This window comes from Panthera tigris, chromosome B4, assembly GCF_018350195.1.
Source record: "Panthera tigris isolate Pti1 chromosome B4, P.tigris_Pti1_mat1.1, whole genome shotgun sequence".
In the NCBI taxonomy this organism is placed as follows: Eukaryota; Metazoa; Chordata; class Mammalia; order Carnivora; family Felidae; genus Panthera; species Panthera tigris.
Genome location: NC_056666.1, coordinates 132,884,218 through 132,902,649, shown reverse-complemented (window position 1 = coordinate 132,902,649; position 18,432 = coordinate 132,884,218). Strand labels below are relative to the sequence as shown.

Genomic DNA, 18,432 nt, shown 5'->3' with positions numbered 1-18,432 from the left:
TAGTTACATTTTATAATAAGAAATGTTTGTTAAAAAATAAAACAGAAAGCTTTAGTATATTAATGAAATTGAATCGGTAGTTCAAAAAGTCTACAAAGGAAAATATCAGGCCCAAATAGGTCTACAGGGATATTCTACTCAATTTAAAAAAAAAAAAAAAACCACATTAAATCATTTCATAATATTAAAAACAACCTAACTCATTTGATATACAAATCAGAAAAAGATAGTATGAGAAAAATAAGCCAATTTCATCCACGAACATAGATTATTATATCCCAAACAACACATCAGCAAGTTGAAAATAGCAGTGCTACAGATTAAAACAGAAAAAAAAATGCTTAATTCCACTGGTAATTAAGGTAATGGAAATTAAGACCACAACGAGATGCTGTTTTATACCAATCAGAATGGCAGAAGTTAAGAAGTCTGATAACATCAAAGGATAAGAGGATGTGGTAAACAGAATTACGCACCACCAGTAGGAGTATAAATAGGTACAAATACTTGGGAAAAAATTTGTATTATCACACTTATGAATAAGAAAAAAAGTTCCCCAAAACTACATATAGCAGTATATAATTTTTATATAGTTCACAAACAAGTAGAACTAACTAATATTGTTTGGGAAATCATGCATGTGTGATACAACTACATAAAAAAAATCAAGGGAATAATGAACAAAAATTTAGGGTACCAATTAGTTACCTCTGGGAGGGAGGCATTAGGATAGCAGAGCATAAAGATACATACAGTATTGGTAATGTTCTAGCTCTTGAGCTGAGTGATTGGTTCATGGGTATTCATTTAAAAAATATGCTGTATACTTTACATGTATGCTATATTTATTCTTTTGAAATTACTGAAAATTAAAATAGATAATTGAAAGTGGACTTAATAAAGGTATATACAATCTTTACTTGTATAGTCACTTGGGGAGAAAACCATAAAAGGTAAGTTCCCTCATAGCTAATAAGGTACTCTTAAAATCTGCTCCCAAAATATGCTTGGTCCACTGTTGCCACAAGTCCTTTCAGAAGGAGATGAGCAAAGGCTTTAGAGTAGAATTCTTGGCTCTGCCCTAATGAGTTGCCTAATTTTTTAAGTTTATTTTCCACATCTATTAAACGGGCATGTCAATAGTTACTCCTATCTCAAAGTACTAACATGAGGATCAAATGAGATAATGTCTGTAAAATCATTTTATAAACAATAAAGTGGTTTGTAAGTGGCACCATAGGAAGCGGCACTGAAGGGCATTTCATGTACCTTGATGAGCTGATTATTCTTCACATAGTGCAAAGTGTTGGACCGATTACCTCCAGCGACCACAGGCGGGTAGGCTAAGATGTCCGCACCGCGGGCCCGGCATTCAAATTCGAACTGAAAAACAAGAGCCAAGCATGACGACAAGTATGACTGAAGACAGGATTTCCTCCGGGCTGTGCCAGCCAGGGCTCTCCTTGACAGTCTGTCCCTCCATTCAAGTACTTCTCTGTCATTTCTGGAAAATGAGTTATCAAATCTAACCAGACTTCTTATGCTTCCATTTCAGTCTATTTTTTTTATTCCCCGCTCCAATCCTGTTATTTGACCCTATTATTATGTCTGCTTGGTTCCTCTGAGTGCTCCAAATTTCCTAAGATTTTCAAATTAAGTCCAGAAGAGAACACAGAAAACTTACAATCAAGGTTGAGTACAGAGATACAGTCAAGTAAAGTTTCTATCTTTTATTCTTTTTTTTAAATGTTGATTTTTGAGAGAGAGAGAGAGAGAGAGAGAGCGCGCGCACAAGTGGGTGAGGGGCAGAGAAGAAGACACAGAACCCGAAGAAGGCTCCAGGCTCTGAGCTGTCAGCAGAGCCCGACGCGGAATTTGAACTCACGAGCTGTGAGATCATGACCACAGCCAAAGTTGGACGCTTAACCAACTGAGCCATCCAGGTGCCCCACTATTTTTTATTCTTATTTAGATAAACACTGGAATACGGCTTGCATTAACAACACTTCTGCATTACTAATTTCAACTTTTCAAATAGCTACCAACCTACATGTGCTGGAAAAGTGACAAAGGATGCCTGGCAAATGGTCAATTCTACCAATTTCACTTTGTCCTAGGATGGAGCATGCCCATCCATGGAGCTGTCTCCAATACTACTCAGATTCTCCTCCTGTGAGAGGAGACACAATCGTGTCTTTGCTTCTTCATGTGTTCTACTTTGCAATTTTCTTCATTTAATTGTAGCTCTGAGTATTTTAGACACATCTAATACATTATCAGTGACGTTTAAGAACCAAATCCTCTCCACTGATATCCCGGTCACTCCCATGAAAGTCAACTAGAAGCCATCTGCTAATGAACTACTTAATATTTTTGCCTCCAACAAAACCTTCCCAATCTTTATTTTTTTTAATGTTTTATTTTTTATTTTTTATATTTGAGAGAGAGAGACGGAGAGACAGAGAGACAGAGAGCGAGGAGGGGAGGGGCAGAGAGGCAGAGACAGAATCCGAAGCAGTCTCCAAGCTTCAAGCTGTCAGCACAGAGCCTGACGCAGGGCATGAACGCAGGGCTGGAACTCACGAACTGTGAGATCACGACCTGAGCTGAAGTCGGACGCTTAACTGACTGCACCACCCAGGCACCCCAAAACCTTCCCAATCTTTTAAAGCTCACCTTAGCATAGAGAAAGCCTTCCTCCACAGGAGCTTTGCTGGCGAACATGGTCTCTATGAAAGCCTGCAGACAGAACGGAGAATGAAAAGAACAGTCTCATTTTAACTGTTGCTTACTCAAACATTCAAAATACTGGAGCTCAGGTGAAAAGCACCCTTCTCCCCAATTTTGTTGACCTGAAGTTGTGACTTTGTGAGCATGATAATATAGATTTCTAAGAGGAAACTATTGCTTTTAGGACTATGTGACTGATGACAGATTTAGTGGAAAGGGCACCCGACTATCACACTCAGAATATACGCTGTATGCTACAATAAGCGACACGGGAACACATTTTGCCATTTCTGTAACAAAGCAGCCCAGAAATATATGAAATAATGGATTGAATGGTCCAGTCTATAGCAAGGTTTCTCAACCTCTGCACTATTGCTGACATTCTGGACTAGATAACTGTATGTTGGGAGGTGGGGGGATTGTCCTGTTCAATGTAGGATGCCAGCAGCACTCCCCAACTGTGACAATAAGGTATTGCCAAATATCCCCTGAGGGACAAAACTGCCCCAAGTTCAGAGTCACATATAGTATAAGTACTTATACTATAAGTTTAAGAGTCACATATAGTATAAGTACTTAAATTATTTCTCTGTAGTAGCCACAGTGCATGTGTGTGTTTTCTACTTTTATAAATATATATGCTTAAAATTCACCACTATACCCCATGCCAAAAAAGATTTAGATTAGCTTACACGGATACCGGATACACAAAATACAACAAGATAGCATAAATTCATGGTAGAGTTAAAAAAAAAAAAAAAGCAAGCCTTAAGGGGAATGGAGCTCAACAAAATAGTAATGTATACTATAATGACCTTCCTGATGACAATAGCAATTGTGGATAGACCACAAATATAACTGAGTTTTCTAGCAGCCAGTGTGAAAAAGGAAAACATCAGCTCAATTTCCCATGCCTGTGGGATAAAAACAAATCAGATGCACAGGGATAGGGCTGCATGATACCATAACCAGAAACGAATTTCTCTGGAGTTGCTATGTTCTAAGAGTGAAGGCAACGTGGGAAGGAATGTTTTTAATAACATTTCTCTAAATACAAGGCAATGACCTCACCATAGAAGAGCCCAATGGAGGATAAGTGAGAGGGATGATAATGGAAACAGCTTCAGGGCTTGCTCCTTTTCTCATTCTGATCTTCTCTCAAAAGTTTCATCCTTAGGCCTTTCTGATCACCCTGCCTAACTGAGCACTGGCACTTTATCCCTTCCACTGCTTCATTTTTCTCGAGAGCATTGAATTCCAGCTGACCATACAGCATGTTTGTTTCTTGTCTTTCAACCGGAGTGTACACTGAGGACAGCAACACACGGCAAGTCTGTGTTGCTCACCACTGTGTCTTTAGAACCTAGAACAGTACCTGGCACCATAGCAAATACTCCATAAATATCTGCTGAATGAATTAATTAAATTTAAAGTATACTTATTTACGTACATACAAACGCAAATGCTGATGAATAAATTGTTGGCACTACATTTTTACCATGAAGCTAAAACAAAACATAACAAGAGAAGAGTATGGGATCTCTAGTGAGGCTCATTCACTTAAAAGAGGGATTTGTCTTTTTTTTTTTTTTTTTTAATGTTTATTTTTGAGAGAGAGAGACAGAGTGCGAGCAGGGGGAGGGCAGAGAGACACAGAATCTGGAGCAGGCTCCAGGCTCTGAGCTGTGGAACAGAGCCCGATGAGGCGTTCGAACTCACAGACTGCGAGATCATGACTTGGGCTAATGACGGACGCTTAACCGACCGAGCCACCCAGGCGCCCTTGTCTTTTTGTTTTTTGGCTCTAACCAGCACCCTTTGTCTTTTTATTAATTTCCTTTCAAACCTTTACTGAAAGGCACGTGTGTAAGCATGTGTGCCTGTGCACACATATTTACACACACACACCCTTTTGTCTATGCGTTCATCCACTGATGGACATATGGGTTGTTTGCATCTTTTGGCTACTGTGAATACCGCTTCTGTGAACATTTGTGTACAAGTATTTGTTCGAGTACCTGTTTTTAATTCTTCTGGTCATACACCTAGGAGTAGAATTGCTAGGGCACATGTTAACTCTGTTTAAGTTTTTCAGAAACCTCCAAGCTATTTTCCACAGTGGCTGAAACATTTCACAATCCCACTGGTAATGTAAAAATGTTCCAAATTTTCACATCTTTACCAAAATTTGTTTTTTTTCCTGTGTGTGTTTTACTTTTATTTATTTACTTTTTAAGTTTTTATTTTCATCACCCCGTACTCATCACAAATGCACTCCTTAGTCACCTATTTCACCCTCTCCTCCTACCCACCTCCCCTCTGGTAAACCCTCAGTTTGTTCTCTACAGTTAAGAGTCTCTTTCTTGGTTTGTCTCTCTTTTTTATCTCCCTTTTGCTCATTTGTTTCATTTCCTAAATTTCACATGAGTGAAATTACATGGTATCTACCTTTCTCCAACTGACTTGCTTTGCTTAGCATTATACTCTCTAGTTCCATCCATGCCTTTGCAAATGGCAAGATTTCATCCTTTTTTTTTATGGCTGAGTAACATTCCGTCGTGTATGTGTGTGTGTATACACACATTATACATATATACATACTACTCTTCTTTATTCACCAATCAGCGGACACTTGGGACTGCTTCCATATCTTGTCTACCGTAAATAATGTGCCTGTAAACATGGGGGTGCACATAGCCCTTTGAATTAGTGTTTCTGTATTCTTTGGGTAAGTATCCAGGAGTGCAATTGCTGCATCATAGAGTGGTTCTATTTTTAACTTTTTGAGGAACCTCCATACAGTTTTCCAGCGTGGCTGCACCAGTTTGCATTCCTACCAAGAGTGCAAGAGGGTTCCTTTTCTCCACATCCTTGCGAACACCTGTTTTGTGTTTTTGATTTTAGCCATTCTGACAGATGTGAGGTGATATATCATTGTAATTTGAATTTCATTTCCCTGATGATAAGCAATGATGAGCGTTTTTAAAAAATTGGTTAATTTTTTAAAAGTTTATTTATTTGAGAGAGAGACCGTGTGTGCGCACAATCAGGGGAGAGAGACGGGGCAGACAGAAAGAATCCCAAGCAGGCTCCATGCTATCAGCAGAGATCTCTGTACCATGAGATCATGACCTGAGCTGAATCTTAACCAACTGAGTCACCCAGGCACTCCTGATGAGCATCTTTTCATGTGTCTTTTGGCCATTTGGATGTCTTCCTTGCAGAAATGTCTGTTCATGTCTTCTGCCCATTTAAAAAAAATGTTTTTATTTATTTATTTTGAGAGAGAGAGATTGAGAGAGGGAGAGAGACAGAGGGAGACAGAGAATCCCAAGCAGGCTCTGATATGGATCTTGAACCCACAAACTGTGAGATCATGACCTGAGTTGAAATCAAGAGTCAGACACTTAATGGACTGAGCCACCCAGGCACTGCTTTCTGTCCATTTTTAAGTGGATTATTTGGGGTTTTTTGGGAGAGGGGCTCAGTTTTATAAGTTCTTTATATATTTTGGATACTAACTCTTTATTGGGTATGTCACTTGCAAATATCTTCCCCCATTCTGTAGGTTGCTTTTAGTTCTGTTGATTGTTTCTTTCACTGTGCAGAAGTTTTTTTATTTTGATGTAGTCCCAACAGTTTATTTTTGCTTTTGTTTCCCTTGCCTCGGGGGTCCTATCTAGAAAAAAGTTGTGATGGCCAGTCAGAGAAATTACTGCCTGTGCTCTCTTCAAGGATTTTCATGGCTGTAGGTCTTTATTGAGTTTACTTTTGTGTATGGTATAAGTGGTCTAGCTTCATTTTTTGCATGTTGCTGTCTAGTTTTCTCAGCACAATCTTATCGAAGAGGCTGTCTTTTCCCCACTGGATATTCTTTCTTGCTTTGTCAAAATTAATTGGCCATATAATTATGGGTTTATTTCTAGGCCACCTATTGTGTTCCACTGATCTATGAGTCTATTTTTGTGCTGGTACCATACTGTTTTGATCACTATAGCTTTGAAATAATTTGAAGTCCAGAACTGTGATGTCTCCAGTTGTTTTTCTTTTGCAAGACTGCTTTGGCTATTCAGGGTCTTTTGTTGTTCCACACAAATTTTAGGATTGTTTGTTCTGTGAAAAAATGCTGTTGGTATTGTGACAGGAATTGCATTAAATATGGAGACTGCTTTGCGTAGTACAGACATTTTAACAATAGTTGTTCTTCCAACCCATGAGCATAGAATGTCTTTCCATTTTTTTGTACTGTCTTTAATTTCTTTTATTAGTGTTTTACAGTTTTCAGAGTACAGGTCTCTCACTCTTTGATTAGGTTTCCTGGGTATCTTATTATTTTTGGTGCAATTGTTTTTTTTACTTTTAAAAAATGCTTATTTATTTTTGGGGGGGGGGAGAGTGTGAGCGGGGCAGGGGCAGAGAGCTGCGACACAGAATGCGAGCTGTCAGCACAGAGCCCAATGCAGGGCTTGAACTCATGAACTGTGAGATCACGATCTGAGCTTAAGCACCCAGGTGCCCCTTTTTGGTGCAACTGTAAATGGGATTTTTTCGTTTACTTCTTTCCTTCCTTCGGAGTTTATTCATCCATTTTGAGAGACACAAAGATAGCGCGAGTAGGGGAGAGGCAGAGGGAGAGGAGAGAGAATCCCAAGCAGGCTCTGCACTGCCACTGCAGACCCTGATGCGAGGCTCAAATCCACAAAGCTGCGAGATCACCATCTGAGCCAAAACCAAGAGTCAGACACTTAACCGACTGATACACCCAGGCACTCCAATGGGACTGTTTCCTTTTCCTTTTCCTTTTCCTTCCTTCTTCCTTCCTTCCTTCCTTCCTTCCTTCCTTCCTTCCTTCCTTCCTTCCTTCCTTCCTTCCTTCCTTCCTTCCTTCCTTCTTCCTGTTTATATTTGTGAGAGAGGGAGATACAGAATCCGAAGCAGGGTCCAGGCTCCGAGCCGTCAGCACAGAGCCGGACGCGGGGCTCCAACTCACGAGCTGAGAGATCATGACCTGAGCCGAAGTTGGACGCCCAACCGACTGAGCCACCCAGGTGCCCCAATGGGACTGGTTTCTTAATTTCTCTTTCTGCTACTTCCTTATTGGTGTATGGAAATGCAACAGATTTCTGTACATTGATTTTGTATCCTGCGACTTTACTAAATTCATTTATTGGTTCTAGCAGTTTTTTGCTGGGGTCTTTTGAGTTTTCTAACTATATATCATGTCACCTCCAAATAATGAAAGTTTTATGTCTTCCTTACTGATTGGGATGCCTTTATTTCTTTTTGTTGTCTGATTGCTGTGGCTAGAGCTTTGAATATAAGTGGTGAGAGGGGACATCTTTGTCTTGTTCCTGACCTTTGCTGAAAGGCTCTATTTTTTCACATTGAGAATGATGTTAGCTGTTAGTTTTTCACATGTAGCCTTTATTATGTCGAGGTATGTTTCTTTTAAATCTACTTTGTTGAAGATTTTTATCATGAATGGATGTTGTACTTTGTCAAATGCTTTTTCTGCATCTATTGAAATTATCCTACAGTTCTTGTCCTTTCTTTTATTGATATGCAAATTGATTGATATGCAAATATTGGAACCCATGAAACTCAGGAATAAATCCCACTTGATCTTGGTGAATGCTTTTTTTAATGTATTGCTGGATTAGGTTTGCTGGTACTTTGTTGAGGATATTTGCACCCATGCTCATCAGAGCTCTCTTTTTTTGTGGTGTCTTTTTCCGATTTTGGTATCAGGGTAATGCTGGCCTCATAGAATAAATCTGGAAGTTTTCCTTCCTCTTTTATTTTCTGGAATAATCTGCGAAGGATAGGCATTAACTCTTTTTAAAATGTTTGGTAGAATTTGCCTATGAAGTCATCTGGTCCTGAACTTTTGTTTGTTGGGAGTTTTTGATTACTGATTCAATGTCTTTGCTGGTAATCAGTCTGTTTAAAGTTTCTATTTCGTCACATTTCAGTTTGGGTAGATTATATGTTTCTAGGAATTTACCCATTTCTTCTAGGTTGTCCAATTTGTTGGCATACCGTTTTTCATAATATTCTCTTATAAATGTTTGTATTTCTCTGGTGTTTGTTATTTCTCCTCTCTCATTTGTGATTTCATCTGAGTCCTTTCTCTTTTTCTTGAAGAGGCTGGCTAGAGGTTTATCAATTTTATTGATTTTTTTCAAAGAACCAGTTCCTGGTTTCATTGATCTGTTCTGTTGTGTTTTGTTTTGTTTTTTAGTTTCTATATCATTTATTTCTGCTCTAGTTTTTAGGTGAAAGGTTATGTTGTTTATTTGAGATTTTACTTGCTTCTTGAGGTAGGCCTGCATTGCTAAAAACTTCCTTCTTAGGACTGCTTTTGCTATATCCAAAAGGTTTTGAAATGTTGTGTTTTCATTTTCATTTGTTTCCATGTACTTTTTTATTTCTTCTTTTATTTCCTGGTTGACTCATTCATTGTTTAGTAGCATGTTATTTAAGCTCTATACATATGTGGTCTTTTCATATTTTTTCTGGTGGTTGACTTATAGTTTCATAGCATTATAATCAGAAAATATGCATGGTATGACTTCGATCTTTTAGAATTTGTTGAGGCTTGTTTTGTGGTCTAATATGTGATCTATTCTGGAGAATATTCCACATGCACTTGAAAAGAATGTGTATCCTGCTATTTTAGGATAGAATGTCCGAATATATCTGTTAAATCCATCTGGTCCGGTATGTCATTCAAAGCCACTGTTTCCTTGTTGATTTTCTAATTAGATGATCTATCCATTGATGTAAGTGGGTGTTAAAGTCCTCTTATTGTATTATTATCCATTAGTTCTTTTTTTGTTATTAACTGTTTTATGTATTTGGGTGCTCCATGTTGAGTGCATAAATATTTATAATTGTTATATCTTCTTGTTGGATTGTCCACTTTATTATTATATAGTCCTTTGTCTCGTTACAGTCTTTGCTTTAAAGTCCATTTTGTCTGATACAAGTATTGCTACTCTAGCTTTCTTTTTACATCCATTTGTATGACAACTGTTTCTCCATTCCCTCACTTTCAATCTGCAGGTGTCTTTAGGTCTAAAATGAGTCTTCAGTAGGCAATATATAGATGAGTCTTGTTTTTTAATTCATTCTGTCACCCTATGTCTTTTTTTTTTTAGTGTTTATTTTTTTTTTAAGTTTATTTATTTTAGAGAGACAGAGATAGCGGGAGTAGGGGGAGGAACAGAGAGAGAAGGAAAGAATCCCAAGCAGGCTCTGCACTGTGAGTGCAGAGTCCAACCAGGGCTTGATCCCACGAACCGAACCATGAAATCATGACTTGAGGTGAAATCAGGAGTCAGCTGCTTAACCAACTGAGCCACCCAGGCGCCCCATCTCTCCAATTTTTTTTGGTAAGATTTTAAGTAATCTGCACATTCAATGCGGGGCTTAAACTGACAACCCCGAGATCAAGAGTCACATGCCCCACCAACTAAGCCAGCCAGGCATCCTCACCCTATGTCTTCTGATTGGAGCATTTAGTCCATTTACATTCAAAGTAATTATTGGTAGATACATATTTACGGACATCTTATTTGTGGTTGTTTCTTAAAATTTTTTTCTGATCCTTTCTTGTCTTTCTCTCTTTCATGGTTTGCTGGTTTTCTTTAGTGATATATTTGGATTTCTTTCTCTTTATTCTTTGCATAGTTATTAGTGGTTTCTGACTTGTGGTTACCATTAGGTTTGTATATAACCTCTTCTGCATACAGCAGTCTATATAAGTTGATGGGCATTTAAGTTTGAACCCATTATTTACTCCTGTCCTCCCCATGTCTTTGGTACATGGTGTCATATTTGACATCCTTTTATTTTGTGAGTTCCTTGACTGATTTTTTTTTGACAGAAATATTCATTTTTACTGCTTTTGTGTTTCCTACCTTCATACTGTCATTTTTTCCCTCACTCAATTCTCCTTTAATATTTCTTATAGGACTGGTTTAGTCGTCATGAACTCCTTTAGTTTTTGTTTGTGAAACTCTTTATCTTTCCTCTGTTCTGAAGATAGCCTTGCTGCATATTCTTGGCTGCAGGTTTTTTCCATTCAGCACTTTGAATATATCATGCTATTCCTTTCTTGCTTGGAAAGCTTCACCTGAAAAAATCTGCTGATAGCCTTATGGGATTTCCTTTGTATGTAACTGTATTCTTTTATCTTGCTGCTTTTATTTATTTATATTTACATTTTATTTTATAGAGAGAGCGAGAGTATGGGGGACAGGGGCAGAGGGAGACAGAATCTCAGGTAGGCTCCATGCTGGCTGTGGAGTCAGATGCTGTCCTTGATCCCACAACCCTGGGATCATGAACTGAGCTGAAATCAAGAGTCGGTTGCTCAACCAACTGAGCTACCCAGGTGTCCCTATTTTGCTGCCTTTAATATTTTTTCTTTATCACTATGTTTGGCTTTATGTATGTATGTATGTACATGTTTATTTATTTATTTGAGCAATCTCTACAACCCAATGTGGGGCTCAAATTCATGACCCCTGAGATCAAGAGCTACATGCTCTACTGACTGAACCAGCTAGGCACCCCTATATTTTGCCATTTTAATTACAATATGTTTTGGTGTGGATCTGCTTCTGTTGATTTTTTGGGGGGGTTCTCTGTGCCTCCTGGATCTGCATATCTCTTTCCTTCCCCAGATTAGGTAAGTCTTTAGCTATTATTTCTTCAAATAAATGCTCTGCCCCCTTTTCTCTCTGTTCTTCTTCTGGGACTCCTATAATATAAATGTTATTATGTTTGATGGAGTCACTGAATTCCCTAAGTCTATTCTCATTTTGCATAATTCTTTTCTCTCTCTTTTGTTCAGCTTGATTACTTTCTATTACTCTGTCTTCTAGGTCATTACATTGTTTCTCTGCTTCTTCCAGCCTGCTGGAAGAAGGGCCCTTTATCTCTGCTACGTTATTCCTTATCTCTGTGTTATGATCTCTCTGATGCCCTCCACTATTTCTCAAGTTCGTTGAGTAGTCTTATAATCATTGCTTTAAATTCTCCATTGGCAAGTACTTATGCATGTTTTGCATAGCTCTCCAGCCATGACCCTGTCCTGTTCAATTGGGACAAATCTCATCTTTTCATTTTGTCTAAGTCTGTGCTTGTTTAGGAGAGTCAGCTACATCTCCTGTTCTTAAGGGCAATGGCTTTATGAAGAAGAGGTCCTGCAGTGCCCTGCAATGTAGTGTCCTTTGTCCCCAGGGCCTGGTGCTTCGGGGAGTGTCTCCAACATGTGCTGCTATGTCCTGGCTGCTTTATCCTTCAGGCCACTTGTCTGCGGGGGCTCTCTTTGCCTGTTGTGGGCAGTGTCTGGTCCCTGGCCTGAATGTGGTGCATTTCAACTAAGTGTTCTCTGGTCTGCTTGCAAAGAGACCTGTTGCTCCCACCTTTGGAACCAAGGCCTTGCAAAACTCCCGGGCTGGGAAATGTGTTGGCAGGGGTTCAGGCTGGTCTTCTGGGATGGGAGTGGGACCCAATGACCCGGGACTGAGGAAAGTGTGACTGGGAAGAGCAGTTCCACTGGAGTGGAAAAGGGGGGATTGGTGTAAGCAGTTTAGGTAGCAAGTGTTGACACTGCTGGTTCTCAGTAGTGGCCCTGTGCTTATGCTGAGGGGTCGGGGAGGGAAATGGAGCCTGACAGTTCCTTTGTTCTTAGAGGGATCTCTCCATGATTGCTGCTTCACTGGGATACACTCTGAGGTGAACAACTAACCCTCTACAGTCTGTGCCTCAGGTGCTCTTCAAATAGCGGTTTCCACACTGTTTGTCCACAGGCTGTTTGCTCTGCCTTTTCTCCAAGAATGGCCCCAATGTCCTTTGAACTCTCTCAGAGCCAAGCATGCTGACCTTTCAAACTTCAGGCTTTAAGCCCTGCTGGTTGCAAGAACTCACAAAATTTGTGCCCTGTCACTTTCCAAGCCAATTGCTATGGGGATCTGTTATCCCTGAGTGCTCTCCTGTGTGCTAGTTTGTTCTAGCCCTTCCCTGGGATCGTGGCTCCCTCCCCACCGCAGGGGCTGCATTCTGTTTCTCTCCCAAGCGGTGTCTCTGCACTTCCTACCTTCTTCGATGTGGCCTCTTCCCCACCTTTAGTTGTAGAGTTTGTTCTGCCAGTCTTCAGATCAATTTCTGGGGTATATAGGATGGTTTGACAGTTATCTAGTTGTATTTGTGGGATGAAGAGAGCCTAGGGATTCTCTTATTCCACTGCCATCTTCCCTTCCTATGTGCTTTGTTTTTAAATTATAGCCATTTTACCAGGTATGAAGTGGTATCTCATTTTGGTTTTGATTTGCATTTCCCCAATAGCTAATGATATTAAGCATCTCTTTATGTCCTTATTGGCCATTTGTATATCTTCTTTGGAGAAATGCCCATTTAAGTCCTCTGCCTATTTTTTAACTGGGTTATCTTTTTGTTTTTGAGTTGCAAGTGCTCTTTACATATTCTGGATACTGGACCTTTATCAGATATATGGATTGCAAACATTTTATCCTATTCTATAGGTTATCTTTTCACTTTTTGGATAATGTCCTTTGATTGATGCATAGAAGTTTATAATTTTGATGAAGTCCAATTTATTTCTCTTGTGTTGCTTATTTTGGTGTCATATCTAAGAATTCATTGCCAAATTCAAGGTCATAAATGTTTGTTTCTGCTAAGAATTTTATAGTTGTAGCTCTTAAGTTTAGGTCTTTGATCCATTTTGAGTTAATTTTTGTATATGGTGTGAGGTAGGGATCCTACATCATTCTCTTGCATGTGGATATCCATTTGTTCCAGCATACCTGAATTATTTTTTATTAAATATATGGTTAAAGCATTATTTTAAAAGAAAAAGAAAGATTCTGATAAAGAGGATGAAAATCCAATTATGAACTTGGGTGACTGCCAAACCATTCTTGGTTTGAATTAGCACTGGCTTTGAAATCTGTGGAATCAGGAAATGATAGAACCTGAACCTTAGCAGGTAGCAAAAATGGACTAGAAGAGAAGTGCACATCAATGGCAGTTCTGCTAAAAACTCAGTGTTTTTTTGTTTGTTTGTTTGTTTGTTTGCTGCTTTGTATCAGCTGAAAGCAAGCTCAGAATCTCCTTCACAAGAATTCCACCTTTGGCCAATAGGTGGTGCTCCGACCAAAGGAACCCAAGCCACTTTATTTTTTGATAAATCAGCTTGTGAGAGACATTCACTACAACTAATTCAAGTAGGGCAAACTGACGAGGCAGGACAAAAGATAGTGAAAGGGGTTATTCAGTGAAGGAAATGAGCCATTTTTCAGATTTAGATGCAGCAACCTGATGAATTCTTTTTAAAAATGAATCCTGAGAATTTTAGATCAAGGAGCAGTATCTTTGGCTTTAAGCACTGCTGAGGAGAGGAAAATGTTAGGGCTTACTGTGGATCACATGACAATCCCTAGTTTACTAGAATGGATTAAGGGATGTGTCCAACATAGAAGGGATATTGCCCTGACTCTCCCTTGTTATATATATGGTCAGTACCTCCTGAAGCTGCATCAGATAGTCAGTGCTATCTGATGAAGGAAATGAACACCCTTATGGGATGCCCCTTACTTGGTTATGACTGACACTGTAATAAGGGATTTCATATATGACTTTGTTGTTGGAACCCAGGAGGATATAAAAAGACAGTTTCAGATCTTTAATCTCAACTTCCTCCTATGGATAATAAAAAGATAATAATGAATTGAGGACTTTACAAGGGAAATAAAATCCAGTAAGAGGACATGCAAAAGAATAAAAAGTTGAACCATTGTCTTTTTGTTGTTGAGTTATAAGAGTTCTTTATATATTCTGGATATTAGAGTCTTATCAGATACAGATTTGCAAATATTTCTCCTGTTCATAAGTTATCTTTTTATTCTTTTCATGATGTCCTTTGATGCACAAAAGTTTTCAACTTTGATGAAGCCCAATTTGTCCATTTTTTTGTTGTTGTTACTACTGCTTTTGGTGTCATATTTAAGAATCCATTGCCAAATCCAGGGTCATGAAGATTTACCCATATGATTCTCTTAAGAAACACATACAAAAATTAACTAAAAAATTGGCAAGGACTAAAATGTAAGAGCTAAAATTATAAAACTCATAGAGAAATACATAGGGGAAAAGTTTCACGATGTTGGATTTGGCAATAATGTTTTGGATAGGACACCAAAAGTATAGGCAACACAAGAAAAAAGAGATAGATGTTGTATGATTCTACTTATATGAGGTACTCAGAATAGACAAGTTCATAGTAGGGTAGAGCTTATCAGGGGATGGTGAAAGGGGAAATGGGGAGTTATTGAAAAGGGAAACTCTAATGGTTAGAATTTCTATCTGGGATGATGAAAAAGTTCTGGAAACAGATAATGATGCTGGTTGTACAACAATGTGAATGTACTCAATGCCACTGAGTTGTACACTTAAAAATGGCTAAAATAGGAAATTTTATGTCATATAAATTTTACAACAAAAATAGCAAATCAAAAAAAATAAGAGAGGGGGCAATAATTCAGATTCTAAAATAATTCAGTTTTTTATGATTAATTAAAAATGATATATGGCACAAAAACAGACACTTAGATCAATGGAACAGAACAGAAAACCCAGAAATTGATCCACAAACAAACGGCCGACTAATCTTTGACAAAGCAGGAAAGAATATCCAATGGAATAAATGGTGCAAATGGTGCTGGGAAAACTGGACAGTGACATGCAGAAGAATGAACCTGGACCACTTTCTTATACCATACACAAAAATAAACTCAAAATGGATGAAAGACCTAAATGTAAGACAGGAAGCCATCAAAGTCCTAGAGGAGAAAGCAGGCAAAAACCTCTTTGACCTTGGCCACAGCAACTTCTTACTCAACACGTCTCTGGCTGCAAGGAAACAAAAGCAAAAATGAACTACTGGGACCTCATCAAAATAAAAATCTTCTGCACAGCAAAGGAAACAATCAGCAAAACTAAAAGGCAACTGATGGAACGGGAGAAGATATTTGCAAATGACATATCAGATAAAGGGTTAGTATCCAAAATCTATAAGGAACTTATCAAACTCAACACCCAAAACCCAAATAATCCAGTGAAGACATGGGCAAAAGACATGAATAGACACTTCTCCAAAGAAGACATCCAGATGGCCAGCCGACACATGTAAAAATGCTCAACATCACTCATCATCAGGGAAATACAAATCAATACCACAATGAGATACCACCTCTCACCTGTCAGAATGGCTAACATTAACAACTCAGGCAACAACATTGTTCATTGTTGCACTATATGCTAACTAACTTGGATGTAAATTTAAAAATAAATTTTAAAAAAAGATATAAAAAGGAGGGGCGTCTGGGTGGCTTGGTCAGTTAAGTGTCCAACTTTTGGTTTCAGCTCAGGTCATGATCTCATGGTTTGTGAGTTCAAGCCCCACACTGGGCTTTGCATTGGCAATGTGGAGCCTGCTTGGGATTCTCTCTCTCCCTTACTCTCTGCTTCTCCCCCACTCACTCTCTCTCAAAAATAAATAAACTTAAAAAAAAATTTTTTTAATGATATAAAAAGGAGGAAATTGAGGAGTGTCAAACTTTGATAATTTTAAAGTAAGGCAGAGAATTGGCAAACTGCCTTCCTCAAACTCCTCAGGGTATAAAAATTCCAAGGCAGATATACTCAATTTATCTGAGTTTAGAGGAACTTAGAAAGAAAAAGATTCCAATGAGCTGCTATCATCAGATGTCAAGATATGGGCTCTTGATATAAAAATAATGGAAAGAGAATGTTGACATGAAGGCCAGGGTCATCTCTGGCAGGGAACTCAAGACATTTTACAAATGTGTGAGTGACTGGCTGGATGTGGAGAAGAAACTCTTTTGGATCTACTGAATTTAGGAACATAGCATGCAGTACTGCCTAGGGCTGCAAATGAACCCCTTTAGGGATGACAAAATTAATTCAAGGGAACATGGGGATGATACTGTGAAAAGGTTAAAAATTAAAGTGTAGTTAGAAGTTGGAATGTAAATAAAAAGGATACTGTGATGTCTCCCTTACCTGGATGTATAATTGATATGAATATAATGTTTGAATAAAAATTCCTCCCCCTACTGGGTAATAAGAAGAAAGGAATAATTTCCATCCTCCCTTCATCCAGTACTCATCGGACTTGCAACATGGGAGCCTTTTTTTTTCTTTTTTCTTTAAAAAAAAATTTTTTTTAACGTTTATTTATTTTTGAGACAGAGAGAGACAGAGCATGAATGGGGGAGGGTCAGAGAGAGGGAGACACAGAATCCGAAACAGGCTCCGGGCTCTGAGCCGTCAGCACAGAGCCCGACGCGGGGCTCAAACCCACGGACCGCGAGATCATGACCTGAGCCGAAGTCGGCCGCTTAACCGACTGAGCCACCCAGGCGCCCCATGGGAGCCTTTAGAATTAACCTAACTCAACTAGTAACTTGGAAACATTATTAGATACCTGGAAGGCACTAAGAAATTACTATTCTAAATAAGGAAATGTCAAGATGCAAGTATATTAGTGTCCATAAACTCACTGCAACAGCCCAGTGTGGCCAGTTAGGCCAACTGATGAATCAGGTCACTGTCAGCAGACTATAGGGGACTCAATAAAACCATATCCTGAAGAGCCTTAGCTGTCTCCAGTACAGTCCTGACTATTCAACTCATGTAAGATAAAGGTGACTGGTATTCTCTATTGATTTGGCTAATGCAGTCTTCTCATTGTCAGTTACCAGTGAGAGCCTACAACAACTTGTATTCATGCAGAATGGTTCCCAATAGACAGTATTACCTCAAAAATATTAGAACTCCTCTGAGTATTGTCACAATCTGATGAAGCAGGACCTAGATCTAACATAGCTGGACAATACAAATAATTATCATCTGAAACCATGGGTCAAGTTAAAAGCGACTTTACTAAGGTCATAAGTCATATGACTGACTGGGGATGACTGATTAACCTTGCTAGAAATCCAGGGCCCTACACAGACTACGAAATTTTGGGAGATGACATGGGTTGGAGCAATCCGTGACACACCACAGGACACTAGGAATAAACTGTTATCACTCCCTGACCCTCAGATTAAAGAGGCTCAACAACAGCTAACTGTACATATTTGGCTTTTAGAGAAACTATACTTCACTTAGGGATTTTCTTGGCCCCAATTCATAAAATCACAGCGAAAAAGGCCTTATTTGATTAGGGGCCTCAACAAAAAGAAGCCTTCTTAGAACTGCAGAAGGCTGTGGCTTAAGCTATTATGTTAGGATCACATGATCTTAATGCTGAAATGATATTAAAAGTGTCAGCCATCCATACTCATCCCAACTGGAATTTCTAGCAAAAGGCATACTCACAACTCCAAGATAGCCTCTGGGCTTTGCGGCTAAGACATTGTTAGATGCTGCTTTCCACTCTATGTCTTTTGAAAGATAGCTGCTGACTTATTGTGGGGCATTTACTGAGGTAGCCCCAATAACTGAAAGACTTATAAGAGCAAACTAAGATCTGAAATATGTATGTCATTGGTGATATCAGAAAAGCAAAATTTAAGTAAGAGGGGTGATACCCAAAGAAGTTCCATCATAAAATGAAAATGCACTATATAGAGCATGCTACCAGAG

General features: G+C 38.9%; 1 protein-coding gene across 9 annotated transcripts in view; it reads right to left on the bottom strand.

Annotated features, from left to right (window-relative positions):
- Positions 1 to 18,432, bottom strand: part of XPNPEP3 (X-prolyl aminopeptidase 3) — a 75,558-nt gene that overhangs the window by 19,343 nt on the left and 37,783 nt on the right. For all 9 annotated transcript variants that reach the window (XR_006220263.1, XM_007079433.3, XM_042993361.1 and 6 more), the window contains 2 exons: positions 2,677 to 2,739; positions 1,270 to 1,383 (listed from right to left, as the gene is read on the bottom strand). Coding sequence is in view for 8 of the 9 variants with exons in the window: in XM_007079433.3 (XP_007079495.2) it covers positions 1,270 to 1,383; positions 2,677 to 2,739 (177 nt within the window). In the remaining variant the exon portion in view is untranslated. The remainder of the gene's footprint in view (positions 1 to 1,269; positions 1,384 to 2,676; positions 2,740 to 18,432) is intronic.